General features: G+C 34.8%; 1 protein-coding gene across 3 annotated transcripts in view; it reads left to right on the forward strand.

Annotated features, from left to right (window-relative positions):
* LOC128223836 (centrosome-associated protein 350-like) overlaps positions 1 to 17,342 on the forward strand; it is a 108,560-nt gene that overhangs the window by 18,584 nt on the left and 72,634 nt on the right. For all 3 annotated transcript variants that reach the window (XM_052933254.1, XM_052933256.1, XM_052933255.1), the window contains exon 5: positions 11,862 to 11,964. In XM_052933254.1, coding sequence (XP_052789214.1) covers positions 11,862 to 11,964 — 103 coding nt within the window. The remainder of the gene's footprint in view (positions 1 to 11,861; positions 11,965 to 17,342) is intronic.

Consider the following 17,342-nt stretch of genomic DNA (forward strand, 5'->3'; position numbering starts at 1 on the left):
ATACCAGCCAGAACTCATTGTGCTACTAAATAACTCCCATAATAAAAATTTGGTGGTTGTTTTTGTACTTAATGGGAATTTGGCTGATGTAACCTGCTAAATGTTAATTGGGTTTTCAGAGCTCTTCTAAATGAATAAATAAGACTCTGTCTGGTTACCTGGTTGCGGGAGGCATAAGTCTGAATACTACTGTTTGATTGACAGTGTAAGCATCATGGTGTGCATTAATTAGTTTAAGAAATGCTTTGATTTTCCAAATGGGCTCATGCCAATAGACCTCGAACTTGGTAGGCAGGTTGGACGTGACCAGCTCATGAACCCTATTGATTTGGAGGTCAGTGGATTAAAGGTCAAGGGCGTGGAGACATTGGGCTGAAAATCTATTTCCGATTAATAACTGAAGAATGTTGGGACCAAGGGAGCTCAAACCTGACAATTTGTTCATGACAAAAAGATGAGTCCTATTGATTTTGAGGTCATGCAGTGAGTCAAAGGTCAGTTCAAGAGCAATAAATGATGAATGCTTATGCCCAATGAACCTATAACTTGGTAGGCAGGTTGAGCTTGAACAGTAGATGAAGCCTAATGCTTTTGAGGTCAGTGGGTCAAAAGTTAATGTCAATGACACAATGAACACTATGGCCTAGGAACCACATACTTGTTAGGCAGTTTGAACACTACCAGCAAATGACCCCGCCGTTTGATAATGGCATATACCAGGATCCAATTCGGTAAACATGATAAAGCCTTTCGGGGGGTATTTATCACATTCCTGTACTTTTGGTGTTTTTTTATGTTTTTAAATATAAAAAGTAGCATGAAAAGCCCGGCTTTGAAGTTTATCAGTTGTTTTTAATGTACTAAATTATAAGCTTTTGAAATCTCTGACTCATCTGTTGCAATTTTTATTACATAATCAAACTTGTTTCTGGTCTGTAGTGTAATTTTTAATATTAAGCATTGAATTTATAAATGTCTTGCCTTCTTTTCAATTTTAGGTTCTAACCATTTAATGATCAGTGCACTTCAATTAATTTATAACTTTGCCATTTAATATAAACTTTTGAGACATTCTTTCCTACTCTTTTTCGTATCTGAGGAAACTCAATGGTGTTAAACTCTTTCACATAAATATTTGCTTCGCAGCTTATCCGTTTTTCTTTTAGAGCAAAATAACCTTTTCGTAAAAGTTTAAATGACATTTTGTAATGGTTATAAGTATATTGACTGGCAAATTTGGATTACATAATGACAGTGAACAAAAACACAACACAAATTGTTCTGATATAGATATATTCTGTATTGTAATGTAGCTTTTTTATTTGGTCTATATGAAGAATATATCTAGCACATTACTAGTGAACTTTTTGTGTTTTCTACACCAGAATGTCAAAGACTACTTGTCAGCTGCAAATTATAGAAATCAGCAGTGCGTTCAGTAAACATGTTTGCAGCGAATGTTTACTGTTTGGTTTCCCGTTTGCAGTGTATGCGCTGCAGGGATACAAAACAAAATGTTACTGTTATTTGTAAATCTGCATGAAGATAGTATTATAAAGTCTATTATACACATCGCTGATTCATAATCATTCAAAATGAAGGTTTATTTTTTTTGACTGGTCAGTTGTAAATGTAAATACACTAGCCATGCAAGTTTAAAGAAGAGATATTGAATTGTTCAATAACTTATTATAAGCTTAGTGAAAATTTTAAGATTTACCATTCGATAACATGTCAATGGTACTCCTATGCTTTTTTAACTAGGTCAGTGAAGGTTTTACGTTCGTGAAGTATTCATACGTTCATGAACTGAAGTTTTTGAAGTATTCATATATTCGTGTATGAAAGTTCTTGTAATATTCATATGTTCATGAACTTTGATTCTTGAACTATACATACATTCATGAACTTAAGTTCTTGAAGCATTCATAATAATATTATGTTCTTGAATTTAGGTTCTTAACCCTTTACTTCATAGATACGCAATTTTACTTATCTATCCATAGCTTCATAGATACGGATCTTAACGTTTTATCCATAGCTTCATAGATACGTAATCCTACGTATTCGTAATGTAGGGGCATTTATTTTCATACCTGATGCTTGTTTATGCGCTATAAATTCATATTCATGAAGTATAAACATCGATAAATACAATGCACTAAAAAAAACACTATGTTACTATTTAAAGAATTTCGGAAAATCGCGAAATAAGGTCACTGGTATCAAAGATGCGTAAAACGTTGACTGCGCAGGTTTGTGGGCATTCCTGTCTCGTTTTCCTCGTGGAAATTTACACAATACTGCAAGTTATAATTAACTACCAATAATACAACTATATTTTATTGATCACGCGCCTGACGTCACAGGTCATGGTTCGAAAACGTGTCAAAATGTCGACCATGTTGGATAAACAAAAAATCATCTGGCTTGTATAAACAAAGGCCATAAATCATTATATGGGACATATGTGTCACTTCTGTTTCGCTAATCCGGTCATAAAAATGCGCATCTGCTTCTACAAATTGAAAGTAAGTACAAATGTGTTATAAAATAATGACTATCCCTATTGTTAAACTTTGACATGACCCAATTTAACATCGATCAGCTGTTGAAACACGTGTTTTCGAATACACAAGAATGCAATGTAGAGCTAATTTCTGCCCTTGTTAACTTCAGTTTAAAACAACATTCCTGAATAATGTCATTTATATTTCAGTGTTTGTCTGACGAATCGGAACATTCTGGCTTCAATTAAAATGAGTTTGAGACATTGAGTACGACGTCGAGAATTCAGACCTCGGCATCACGCACACAAGGATACGAGAAATGAGGATTTTTAAAATCAAACCCAAATGACAATACATGGACATGCAATAAACGATATAAATTTAGTAAACAATAACATGCAGGCCTCATTTAGTAGTTGAATAATAACTTTATTTGTTCATTGTAGTGTTAAATAACAGAAAGTTATACGTACTGTGACTGTTGATCAACTTTTTTTTTCTTCTGTATCATATATATAAATATACCGTGCTTCTTTGTTGTGAACTATTTTTTAATTCTGTCCATCTTTGTTTCAATTCAGGTTGCATTAAATGAATTATAAAAATATGTTGTTTATATAATATTTCGTGTTATGTTTGATAAATAAAAGTGTAATAAAAATTAAATTTCATCAAATTTGACATATTTTTCTGTTTGTTTATGAATATCATGCGGAAATAATTTAGATAACAAAATAAAATTTATATGACTGGATTGGAAATTTAATTCTCTATAAACTTTACATTGATGACTTATTGATTAAACCAAAAGAAATACTAAGAAAATAGGTTTGTAATACATTAGGGTTAAAATTCCAATAATATCAATAATCTCCTATGAAGTAGGGGTACGGATATGAACTGATAAGCCATGAACTGGCAGCCTGAAATGGCTTAGGTTTACATGAAGTAAAGGGTTAAAGTATTCAGATGTTCCATTTAAGGTTCATGAAATATTCATATGTTTATTACACTAATTGGACCCAGGAACTGCATACTTTGTATGCAGTTTGGTCATTACTAGGAAATGACCAGTGCTCTCACTAGGCTGGAAATTTTGGGAGAAGTGACTTCTCCCTTCAGCCAATTTAGGGAGAAGTGGGGAGACTTTAGGGAGAAGTGATACTTTTCATAACACCTGATACAAGAACTATGCCATACCACACACACAAGTTTATATTCACATTAAAATTGATTGCTATAAGTATATAAAATGTTCATTACATAATGTATCATTTTATGCTCAGCAAAAGTGTATTTGTCAATGTCACATAGTTTATCTCAAAAAAGCATCTAAAATGAAACAAACAAAAAGACAGCTAAGGTTTTGAAATAATCAAAATGACCTTATAAATGAACTGTCAATATAGTAGGGGAATGAATGTTGTTTTGGTACGTTCAGATAGGGTACGAATGTCACATTCAGCTATGCTGTTATTTACTTGTCTCTTGCTAAATAATTTTAAATATACTGACATTAAAAAAAAAAGACATTTAAATCAGTGTCCTTGATAAAAAAAATTACCAATACATAATGGGAGGTTGAAAAATTAACTCGGAAAATTGTTTTGACAAAATGGCGATCTCGCCGACATCGTAACTGTGACAGGAGAAAATCACTGTAAGTAAACATTACATAAAGCAAAAAAAAATATTTTTTTGTTTTTACAAATCAATTTTTATCATGGACATTTCACTTAAACCAATCAAATATTTGGTGATACATCATTGATTTTCTTAGCCTACTTGCCAAGATGGCTATATGACCGTCTGCTTCAAAAGCAACAATGTTTAAATGTATTGCATTGTTTGTTCAATACATATATTAATTGCTTTTTAACTTCATTAATGCTTGACACGATTTTTCATAATTATGTCGCCTTTTCTATCTCTTTTTAACGAACTTATATCATTTGATCAGGGTCTTCTCAATGTACATTCTTATTGGTTAACTTTCAATAGCTCCGCCTTCTGGCGATGTTTTGGTAATTGGATGACACAGCCCAATTATCGGATTAGGAGATTACCAGTTTGTACAAATGACTTAATTATTGTGATGTTTTGACTTATTTGACAATGGCCAAATACTGATTGACAGATTTACAATGTGCTAAAATTTTCGGCGAAATGAATGTCGCTTTGATGATACAAATGGGCGAAGTCTGGGAATTTTAGGCGCCCAATTCGCCCAAGTCGCCCCCTCGCGAGAGCCCTGATGACCCCTGTTGATTTTGAGATTGGTACGTCAAAGGTCAAGGTAAACATGACCATGAGGTAAAAAAACAGTTTCTGCCATAAAACTAAAGATCATTTGGGTCCAGGAACTCTATACTTGGTATCCAATTGGTCAAAGCAAGTAGATGACCCCTATTGATTTTGAGGTCAAAGGTCAAGGCCACAGTGACCTTTAGGTGTAAAAAATTACATTGGCTGTGAACTTAAGCTAAAAATGTTTTCTGCTCAATAACTAAAGAACTTTTGCACCCAGGGACTTCATACTTGCAATAGTGCCAGTTGATCATGATAAGTAGATGACCCCTATTGATTTTGAAATCAGTAGGACAAAGGTTAACTGGTGACCTTGAAGTGAAAAAATGTTTTTTGCTCAATAACTGAAAAATGCTTGATTCCAGAGCTTCATACTCAGTATGCAATTTTTTCATGATTAGACCATGAATGTAGGTTACCTTTGGTTCGTCTCCAGTCCCTAAGTACAAAGTTTATAACTGTCATTGATTATTCCTCGGCTAAGACCACACAATAGGGGAATCAAGTGCTTTTTAAAAAAAAGCAATCTCTAGTTGAACCTAGTAATTATTTTTTCAACTATGGTTATAAGTATTCATAATTTTATGTTTTTGAATATTATAGGTATTATCTTGAACAATATATGAATTGAAAAAGGCACTTCTTTTTTTGAACACACCCATTTTGAATCATTTTATCAATAGACAGGTAATGCATTTTCTATTATTTGGAAAGCTGTTTTACCACACCTTAATTATACTTGTACAGATAAGTAATTCATTCCTGACCAAATAATGGTTGGCTTGTGTAATAATCTTATATTCGATATCCGGGATTATGCTGTACCTGCGATTATGCTCAATGGGTACCTGCATTGTGACCTGGCTTGAACTTAATGCCATTAAGCCTGCATTTTATCTATGAGATGCGGGCATCTATGTTATCTTAATTGGATAAAATATTTTAAAGAAATGGGCTATGAAATATGATCAGAATATGGCAAAAAGTTTTGATTGAATTTTAACTTTTTGAAATGCATAAGGCGCAGTGGTTTTAACAAAGTTCAAAATTGTTCGTAGATCATCAATAGTTATATATATACTTATGACGGCTTTTTCAGCAAAGATTGGGAAGAGGCCTGTCACCTTTTCATTTTGAGAAATTTTAATGTGTAAACACTTAAAATTTGGAAGATTTAACAGTGTTTAGTGTAAATTCTTCAAGCTCTCTTATTTAAAATGTATGAAAGATTTACATACAGTAAGAAACAATAACATCAGCACAACAACGATTCCATGATTTAAAAATTTAAAAATAAATAAAAAATGTGTAACATTTAAGTGTCCATAAATTGGGGAAAATTAAGAACCTTTTTGACAATACAAGAACAGTCAATTTTTAAGCTTTGGAAATATGACTTGGGAAGGCATAGCACAAAATTTAGTTTCTACTACTGGTAAGAACAATTAGAATATATCAGATATCACAACACACACCTCAAATGACCGGCTATAATTACCAAAAGATAAAACAATAGCAATTTAATATGTTATTTATGTATAACCTGAATTAAGGGAATCCATTGGGGGCGAAATACCAAACCAAATTCCTTTCTGAACTTGCGACACAGTGACAGTTCTAGATGTGTCATTGATTATGACTTATCACGTGCAGCGATACAGGAAACGAGAGTAATTGGCAATTGGTTTCCGTTGGATTAATCAATCTATCGCCCTCCACAGTCAAATGATGATTTTTCTTTATCTTTATACGGTATTCGATGGTCAATGAATATTTTCCTTCTATCGTTCATTTGGCCAAATGTAAAATTTTGATGCATTGACACCTCATATAATTTCGACATCTCAAAAAAATACACTTTTAAATACCCTTTTACCAAAATGCACTAAAATACTGAAAAAAAAGTGCTTAAAATGCAGAGAAAATGTGCTGAAGTTCAACGCAGAAAATGTGTGCTCTTTTGCTGAAAAAGTATGCTTAAAAGCATTAATGCACATTTAACCCTGATAAAAGCTTTTTGTTGAAGCTTATATGTGCATTTAAAAAATTCTCTTTTAGTCCAAAATAGATATGCTTTTAATGCATAATAAATGCTCTTCTGTCAAAAAACTGCACTTTTTTTTAGTTTTTTTATTCACTCTGTAAGAAAAATACTTTAAAATATGCTGCTAATTACAGCTGATTTAAATGCAGATTCTGGTCAAATTATGATAGGTTTGAAATAGAAGTTCTAGTAGGAGTTTAGGAGGTTTAATAAGCACCCAGTGATCCCCACAAAAAAGGACACGCCAAGGGGCCTAACAATCTCCAGGACCCCTGGCATATAGGTCAGGGCCCATTCAAATAAATTTCGTGAGGCTTATGATTGTTACTCTCTAGGTTTTAAACTCCATTTTTGGCGTTACCTGCGTTTCAATAAAAATATTGTAAGGACATTTATTGCATAGATTCAGCCCATAAATTTATGGTTAAAAACCAGCACTCTTATGAAGTTTCAGGTTTACAACTATAAAATATTATTGAAATGGGTCCAAGAAGTTTTTGCTGTCAGCCATTTGCAACCCTCATGGACTCAAAGCCATAACTTTTTATGGCCAAAAATAACAAAACCACATGTCATATTGGTCACAGTCATGGCATTTCCTGTTACACTGTAGCTTTTAACATGCAATGCAGTCTCATATTGATCTGCCATCAAGTGATAATAGCCGGGCTCATCCCCATATCTGCCAGCTCCATCATGTACACTCCTTGAGAAAGTCATTCATAGATTGCCAAGTACACAGGTTTCTTTAATAAAAAGTCCATAAACTAGATGTCCACTGACAATATGCAGGATGCAAGCCATTCAGAGAAAGTCTGGTTCTGCAGTTGTGAAGAGCTGCGATGAAAATTGATGACTCTATCTTCTGACTGGATACATGTACCAAAACGTCTTTGACTGCTTTATGTATTTAATGATTCTGACTGGATGTACGAAATTGTTTTACGTCTTAATGTGATTTTTAACCAGGTTTTCACATAGTGAAATCTGGTTATTTTTTATTTCTTGGACTGCCAGTTTTGATAAAAAGTTGAGAACAAATTGTGTTTTGATAATGTTAAAGATACTGGGAGATATTCGATAGAACATAATGGATGTTTAAAAAAAGATATCACAGAGGTTGGAGGATCATGATTGGATGATTTATAGCTCTAAGAAAGACGTCATGCATGATATAAGAAATCATAATGTTTCTTTCAGTAATTCTGAAATCAATTGTCTTACAACCTTGGCCTTATGTTTTACTTATCTTGATCATCAGGACTTTTCATTGATATCGTTTTTAACTGGATTTTGCACGACGCTGATTTCTGGATAGTTGGAATTGCTATTTCATCGGTTTGAAACGGATGATGAACTGGCCAGGTGAAACTGCGCACTATCAAATGTCATCCCAAGCCATAATGTGAGAAGTGGCCACACTGGGTCTGTTGTAAGTTCATGGTTTGGGCCTTAATTTACACCATCTAAATATCTCATACATCCAATAACAGATAGCAATGAAACTTGGATAACATGTTTTCACCTGTTGATAATGCAGAACCCATGTTAGATCTAAATCAAGGTCAAGGTCATACACACTTCAAGACCAGGGTTTTGACTCTGCATTAAGAGGTCCAGGATTTAGACTGTGCACTAAGTTGTCCATGGTTTTGGCCCTAAGATGCTCAGGGTTTAGGCCTTGTACTTTGAAGTCCAGGGTTTTTGCCTTGCATTTGGGGGTCCAGGTTTTTGGCCTAGACTTCAGAGGTCAAGTGTTTGGCCCTGCATATTTAGGTCCAGGGTTTTGACCTTGCATTAAGAGGTCCAGGTTTTTGGCCTTGAAAGAGGTCAAGTGTTTTGGTCCTGCATTTAAAAAAGTCCATGGTTTTGGCCTTGCATTAAGAGGTTCAGGTTTTTGGCCTAGAATTATGAGGTCAAATGTTTTGGCACTGCATTTAAAGGTCCATGGTTTTGGCCTTGCATTAAGTGGTTCCGGTCTTTGACCTAGAATTAAGAGGTCAAGTGTTTTGGCCCTGCAATTAAAGGTCAAGTGTTTTGGCCTTGCATTTAGAGGTCCAGGGTTTTAGCCTTGCATTAATAGGGGCAGGTGTTTGGCCTATAATTAAGAGGTCAAGTGTGTAGGCCTTGCATTTAAAGGTCCAGGGTTGTGGCCTTGCATTAAGAGGTCAAGTGTTTTGGCCCTGCATTTAAAGGTCCAGGGTTTTGGCCTTGCATTAAGAGGGGCAGGTGTTTGGCCTATAATTAAGAGGTCAAGTGTGTAGGCCTTGCATTTAAAGGTCCAGGGTTGTGGCCTTGCATTAAGAGGTCAAGTGTTTTGGCCCTGCATTTAAAGGTCCAGGGTTTTGGCCTTGCATTTAGATGGCCATGTTTTTGGCCTTGAAATAGGTCAAGTGTTTTGGCCCTGCATTTAAAGGTGGAGGGTTTTGGTCTTGCATTAATAGAGGCAGGTTTTTACCTATAATTAAGAGGTCAAGTGTTTTGGCCTTGCATTTAAAGGTCAAGGGTTTTGGCCTTGCATTAAGAGGGGCAGGTTTTTGGTCTAGAAAGAGGTCAAGCGTTTTGGCCCTGCATTCAAAGGTCAATGGTTTTTGCATCGCATTAAGAGGTCAAGTGTTTTGGCCCTGCATGTTTAGGTCAATGGGTTTGTCCTTGCATTAAGAGGTCAAGTGTTTTGGCCCTGCATTGACATGTTAAGGGTTTTGGCCTAGCATTAGGAGGTCAAGTGTTGGCCTTGCATTTAGAGGTCTAGGGTTTGGACTTTGAATTAAGAGGTCCAGGGTTTGGACCTTGCATTAAGAGGTCAAGTGTTTTGGCCCTGCATTTAAAGGTCCAGGGTTTTGGCCTTGCATTTAGAGGTCCAGGTTTTTGGCCTTGAAAGAGGTCAAGTGTTTTGGCCCTGCTTTTAAAGGTCAATGGTTTTGGCCTTGCATTAAGAGGTCAAGTGTTTTGGCCCTGCATTGACATGTTAAGGGTTTTGGCCTAGCATTATGAGGTCAAGTGTTTTCCTTGCATTTAGAGGTCCAGGGTTTGGACATTGAATTAAGAGGTCCAGGGTTTGGGATTCGCATTGAGAGGTCCTTCACAAAGTGTCTTGATCCTCCTTTTATATCTCCAAAGACACTCCTGTTATAAAGTAGCTATGAAACTTGCATCACAAATTGTTCTGTTCATCATCCAATGTTGGAAATGTATTTGGTTAACTGTCACTAGACAGCTGACCTGTATGTGACACAGCAATCGTGTTCACCAGTCCAACTGCCAGAATTACTTATCAAATCTATACTAGTGTTAAATGAATTTAACTATATTACCTGTAGATTTGTTTGAAAGATTTGGACAAAAATTGATGAATTAGAGTATGTTAGACTTTTGCTGTTGACTGAGGTAATATTTCTATGCCAAATATAATCTATTCCTTTTTATAGCTTGGAAAAGGGTTAATAATTCACAGCATCGCATAGATTTCTAGCGACTATAATAAACGATGAGCATTTAATTTCCAATCATACGGCAATTACGGTCTGATTTTTTATTTATGGTTTTTCCAATTTATCGTCCCATTCATCTAATCAGATTTTTATCGTCAATAATAAGTATCGCACAACTGATACCAAAAAAAGATTTTCAAATCATCAGACAGAATAATTATTAACAGCAAAAAAAAAAAAAAGTTTTTTAAATGCTTGAAACATTCTTTGAAATGTCCTTCAATGTCTTATAGTTAAAATGTTGACTTTAGAAATATATTGATCTGTCAAGATCAAGCGAATAAAAGCTATGAAAAAATCTTCTTTCTGACTTTGTTTCTGACATCTTTCCTAGCATAACAAATCCACAAGTATGCATAAAATAATTCATTAATTTTAAACTTCAGGGGACTTATAAAGACATGTTTCTTTCAAAACTAGAACAGCTAAACAAATATCTTGATTAATTATATTCATATTTTTTTTTGCATATCAAAACTAGATCACAATTTTACATACCATATGCTGATTATGGTTGCTGATTTGTGAGTCCAAAATTGAAGATTTGCTGTTTTTTGAAAGTGTCAAGTGGGCAGGCTTAACTGACAAAGGTGCTTTGGTGTCGAACTACTGACATATGACAGTTTTTGTTAGAAGTGCCAGAGAAATGTTGGTCGACATTGACTTACATTCCACGACGCAGTGACTTGACGAAATGTTATGTAATCTAGAAGGCCCTGTGACAGCTCGGTACAAAGCTTCTGCTCTGTGGCCTACCCTTGATTATGGCCTACCCTTGATTAAACACAACGGACAGACATTCTGTTGTAACTTCTTTTAAAAAACAGAAATTCAGGGGTGTTATTTGTCTGTGAACTCAACAAAAATTACCAAAAAAAATACCAAAAATATAAGAATTTTTAGTGCTCAAAAGGGCTTCTAAAAAAACCAGTTTTCCTTTTTTGCCGCAAGGTGCTTCACCCGCTTTAGGGGCCTAGAGCACCATGTAAACCCATCACCAATCATATTTCAGCCCAGCTGCCAGGTCAATCACAGCTGTGACTGCTGTCTTAGTAGCATTGAGCACTCCTGAAGCTTCCTAAGCAAGAAGCTTACAATGTTGACTTCGAAGTCTTACCAATCAGTATTTTATTTTTTGGAAGAAAAAATGTTGAGTTAGTGTCATATAAGTCTAAGCAGCTTTATTGTCTGCATTTTGGCTTCATCATTGAGCAAAATCTTTAACCTTGGCCATATATCAGACACTGTTCAAGACATTCAAATGAAACTTGGTATACATGTTGCCAGAGTGGATAAGCACAGTTGCAGAAAGGCCCATAACTCTGGCTAACGTATTATAATTGAGTCCCTTGTTTTTGATTGAAAAACAACAGACCAGTGTCCATAGTGTTTGTTTCTTGGCGACCTAGTTTTAGTTTTTCAGGTCAAGTTTATTGGCAACATCATAGGCTACTAATAAAGAATTTGTCTTTTGATACTTTTATAACACAATATATTTTATATTTTCAGGTGACAGTAGACAACTACGGAAGGTCCGCATACCTGAAATCACAGGCTCACACACAGTCAAGTCATAAAGAGGCACAGTCAAGTCGCAAAATCTCCAGGCTAGGTATAAAAATGAGTGTGTTTTTATTCATTCCTTTAGAATGTAAGGATATATGTATAGGGTTTATAATAGGGAAAGGACAATGCAGAGTCCTGTTTTGATAGAAAAGCTACAGAATGTCTGTGTACCCACGCCCACATACTCAGCCAAGTAAAAATGTCTCAAAACTGAGGCATGGTTTATTGACTTGTTCAGGAATGTGGTAAATCGAAGTCTTGTAATGTCTGTAATATATGTCTACAGAGAAGAATACTAGGGAATGTTGGCATACCTGTTGAAGACAGACACGGTCGAGTCAGAAAGTTCCTAGACAGTGGCACATACATTATTAAATCACTTGCTTAGGTTAGGCATAATATGAACAATGAGCATTATGTGTTTAATAGGGTCTTTATCAGCTAAACTGGAAACAATAACAATTTTTCAAATCTATGAGACAAATTTGAACATGCTGTACATTTTAACTTAGCTCATTTGACAAAGAGATAGCCATAATAAAATTTAGTTCAAGGAATTGATAAATGTGATACAATATCTTTTTTGGTACGAAATATATTTTTTTTTGCCTCTCTTATAACGATGACATGTTGGATGTGGTCTGTCAAAAAAGGTGAGATAACAACTAGACCAAATGCTAGGGAATGTTGGCATACCTGATGAAGACAGTCAAGTTCCTAGACAGGTGCACATTGTTAAATCACTTGTTCAGGAACTTTTAAAGTCAGAAGTATTGTTCAGCCTAGGCCCTTGCTCTTTTGTATAAATTATATTCATGGGCAATACTAAACAATGTTTGTGTACCTGATAATAACACAGCTGGACACAAGCAAGTCCAGTCAGAAAGTCTATAAACTAGTTGTACAGTCAGGCTGTTAGTGCATTGTTCATGAGTTTGAGAATTGTCAAGAGAGATTCTCAGGAGAGGTCGGAGCCATCTATTAATGTTGTTTCTATTTAAGATCTTCTTTATACTTGAGGTTTAAAACAAGTGTTGCTTTAATTAAAAAAATGGCATTTCTTTATAGTAGCAAAGAAGTGCTCACAATTGAAAATTTAAGATTTATTTGTATATATTAATCACTAAGTTCAATGATTAGGGGTGAGCGTTGTCTATTGCATATGGTGTCTGCCTTCCCCCCCAAGAGGTCCTGGGTACAAACCCCACAAGGGGTACTTCTCATGGCCTGTAAAAAAAGACACTTAAACTGGTTTATACCGAGGTAGGGGAATTAAGAGTTTTTCAAATAAGCTCTCAGCTGTCCTCAGAATCAAACTAAAATGAACTATAAACTATGGGCTTAAAAAACCCTTAAGTACATGATCAAATAAACTGTATGGATCTACTATATCATTGATGTTCACATAACAGAGAAGCCAAACCTGTGGATGTTATATCTAAATTACAACCATTCTGAAAGAAGAAAAACATAAAATTTCAATCAAATTAACGGAACAATGGTTTGTAATTATTAAGATATCATTGGATGGTGGCCTGTCTTTCTATGCAGAAAAGACAAAAGGCGCTGTACAATAAACTACAATAAAACTCCGACACATACAGGGTGAAGTCAGCTGTGGTTAAAATCCAATGTTTGGAGTGATTGATTTCAGCGTAGGACAATATTGAACGATAACAAGGTATATATATACCTATGTGGCTGTTTACCTTACTGCTTGTCAAATCTAGTGACCTTAAAATATTAACTCGGGTAAGTGTTCGATAATTTCTCACATTTTATGGACATGTGCAGAAATTCCAATACTTCAGACCGTACAGTGAGGAAAGTTCTTTTCGTTTCACGTTGTGGGGATAAATTATAAGTTTTCAATGTCAGTGTGAAACAGTCAATAGGGATTATTTATTTATTTATTGTGTTAATAAATTGAGGAATAGTTGCAGGGACACCTATAAGGTAATTTTAGAGCGAGTATTAATTTTGGTAAGGTTTTGTTGGTATTAACAATACTCTTGAAATACAAGTATTAGTTATTGAGTTCAAACTTAATATCCTGATTATAGCTGAAGACTTTATATAAAAGATATGCAAATGCTTGCAGAAAGTTGTGTTAGATAAAGTTTATAAGATTTTCACAAGTTATGAAATAGATTGTTTAGGAAAGCATATTTTATAAGCTATTTTATAAACTATTGTTCACTTGTTCTGTGGAATATGAAACGCCAGATAATTTTAGTGATCAATTTTAAGGGTATGCATTCTTAATAACTGAAAACAGAACTTCATTTGAATTATTCAAGTGATATATTGATTGAAAATATTATATTGCGGTTATGCCAATGTGCAATTTAATTGTTATTTCATATTCATTTTAAGTATGATAAATGGTAATGGTTTTTAATTTGCAAAAGAATCATTAATTTTGCTTTAGACAATTTACGTTTAAAATGCTCGAAGGTGACCAAATTAATTTTTGAATATTGTGCATAAAATTTGTACTAAACATACAGGGTCATGCAGGGCTCTTACTAAGCTGAAATTAGGGAGAAATGACTTCTCCCTCCAGTCAAATTAGGGAGAAGTGGGGAGATTTTTAGGAGAAGTAATACTTATGGTAACACCTGATAAAGGTTTGTGCTTTACCACAAACCTCATTTTATGTTTACATTGTCACATTCACTTTGATTGCTTTTACTATATGGAATGGGGAATGCTCATAAAAAGAATGTATCCTTTTTGGCTCAGCACTATTGTGTACTTGCTAACCTGTTATAGTTTATCTCCAAATAGCATCTACAATGAATCAAAAACAAAGACAGCTAAGCATTTGAAACAATCCGAATGGCATTATAAATGACCAGTACTTCACCCAACCTTGCTAGAGCCCTGAGAGTTACTTAACTGCTTTAAAGTCAAAATGCAGCGTAACTCTACAGTTATTAACCCATTTCATTCTGAGACCCAGTTAGATATGATACCTTGAATATCTGGGCATTTTCCAATGACTGATAAGCCAGCTGCCCTTTTATGACCATTGTGTTGTATAAACACTAATAACTTCTTTATTATTGGTACAAGACCCAATAAAGATTACATATTTGGAAAGGAAATAAAAATCTGCACATGTTTATGTAAGTTTTATTAGCAAATGATTTTAAATAAATTATTATTTGCAAGTTAACCAGGTGATGATGAAAAAAAAAAACACCAAAAAATAAATATGCACCAATTGAAAGCAAAAAAATCACACATAATTTTTTTCTAATGTCACATAATCCAATGTATGAAAGTTTCTAAATTAATCTGTCTTTAAAATGCAGAAAGAATTATGCATATATTTTAAATCTATAAAGAGTTATAACAGTTTATATCATCCCATGTCCACTTCGGAGCAAATCGGGCGGGTGGATGTTCATCGCGATGTTGGTTGGCATAGCAGTTTGAATCCTCAACCAGTAAGGTCCAGAAGTCTTGCCCCCATAACAGTTTTATTGATAAATGACAGTAGTGCAATATCCTGGCTTTCTTGGGTCATATTGTTCTTTAGGACCACCATTCTTTGTATTCCCACTTGGAAACCTTGGGGTGATCCTCTTTGTCATTCAATCATTCTAGAACTCCTTAAGATCGTCATAAAAACTCCACCAAATAATGCAAATGTCATAGTTTGTGATTTCTATCGATGTTTTAATATGTCTTCTGTTTGTATCAAACAAATTCACATAAACTTCGTCATTATAACCATCCCAATATCACTATCGTCACTGTGGTCGAAAGTCCTATCCATTTCAACAAAAATTTGCATCAAAATCGCAATAAAAAGCTTAAATTTAACTCGATTTTTGAGTTTTAAAATTATTTCATTAAAATTTTCTGCGCATCTATCTGCGCATAACATCCGGTCATTCCGGAAAACGTATAAACCGGAAACAATACAGCCAAAACGAAAGTAAATAAAGTGAAAGTTCAGTACGTCAAAAACTACACCTTTTGGTGTATCCCGCATGTAAAGGGTAACTACACCAAAAGGTGTATCCCGAATGAAATGGGTTAAGTCAAAATACAGGGTTACTCTACTGCTATTAAGTCAAAACACAGGGTTACTCCACTGCTATTAAGTCAAAAGACAGGGTCACGCCACTGCTATAAGGTCAAAATATAGGGTTACTCCACTGCTATTAAGTAAAAATACAAGGGTTACTCCACTGCTATTAAGTCAAATTACAGGGTAATTCCACTGCTATTAAGTCAAAATACAGGGTTACTCTACTACTATTAAGTCAAAATACGAGGGTTACTCCAGTGCTATTAAGTCCAAATACAGTGTTACTCCACTGCTATTAAGTCAAAATACAGGGTTGCTCTGCTACTATTAAGTCAAAATACAGGGTAACTCTACTGCTATTCAGTCAAACCACAGGGTTACAGCACTGCTATTAAGTCAAAATACAGGGTTACTCCACTGCTATTAAGTCAAATTACAGGGTTACTCCACTGCTATTAAGTCAAAATACAGATTTACTCCACTGCTATTAAGTCAAAACACAAGGGTTACTCCACTGCTATTAAGTCAAAATACAGGGTCACTCCACTGCTATTAAGTCAAAATACAGGGTTACTTCACTGCTATTAAGTCAAAATACAGGGTCACTCCACTGCTAATAAGTCAAAATACAGGGTCACTCCACTGCTATTAAGTCAAAATACAAGGGTTACTCCACTGCTATTAAGTCAAAATACAAGGTTACTCCACTGCTTTTAAGTCAAAATACAGGGTTACTCCACTGCTATTAGGTTAAAATACAGGGTTACTCCACTGCTTTTAAGTCAAAATACAGGGTTTCTCCACTGTTATTAGGTTAAAATACAGGGTTACTCCACTGCTATTAAGTCAAAATACAGGGTAACTCTACTGCTATTAAGTCCAAATACAGTGTTACTCCACTGCTATTAAGTCAAAATACAGGGTTACTCCACTGCTATTAAGTCAAATTACAGGGTTACTCCACTGCTATTAAGTCAAAATACAGGGTAACTCTACTGCTATTCAGTCAAAATACAGGGTTACTCCACTGCTATTAAGTCAAATTACAGGGTTACTCCACTGCTATTAAGTCAAAATACAGGGTTACTCCACTGCTATTAAGTCAAATTACAGGGTTACTCCACTGCTATTAAGTCAAAATACAAGGGTTACTCCACTGCTATTAAATCAAAATACAGGGTCACTCCACTGCTATTAAGTCAAAATACAGGGTTACTCCACTGCTATTAAGTCAAAATACAAGGTTACTTCTCTGCTATTAAGTCAAAATACAGGGTTACTCCACTGCTATTAAGTCAAAATACAGGGTAACTCTACTGCTATTAAGTCCAAATACAGTGTTACTCCACTGCTATTAAGTCAAAATACAGGGTTACTCC

The sequence above is a fragment of the Mya arenaria genome, chromosome 17, assembly GCF_026914265.1.
Source record: "Mya arenaria isolate MELC-2E11 chromosome 17, ASM2691426v1".
NCBI classification, from domain to species: Eukaryota; Metazoa; Mollusca; class Bivalvia; order Myida; family Myidae; genus Mya; species Mya arenaria.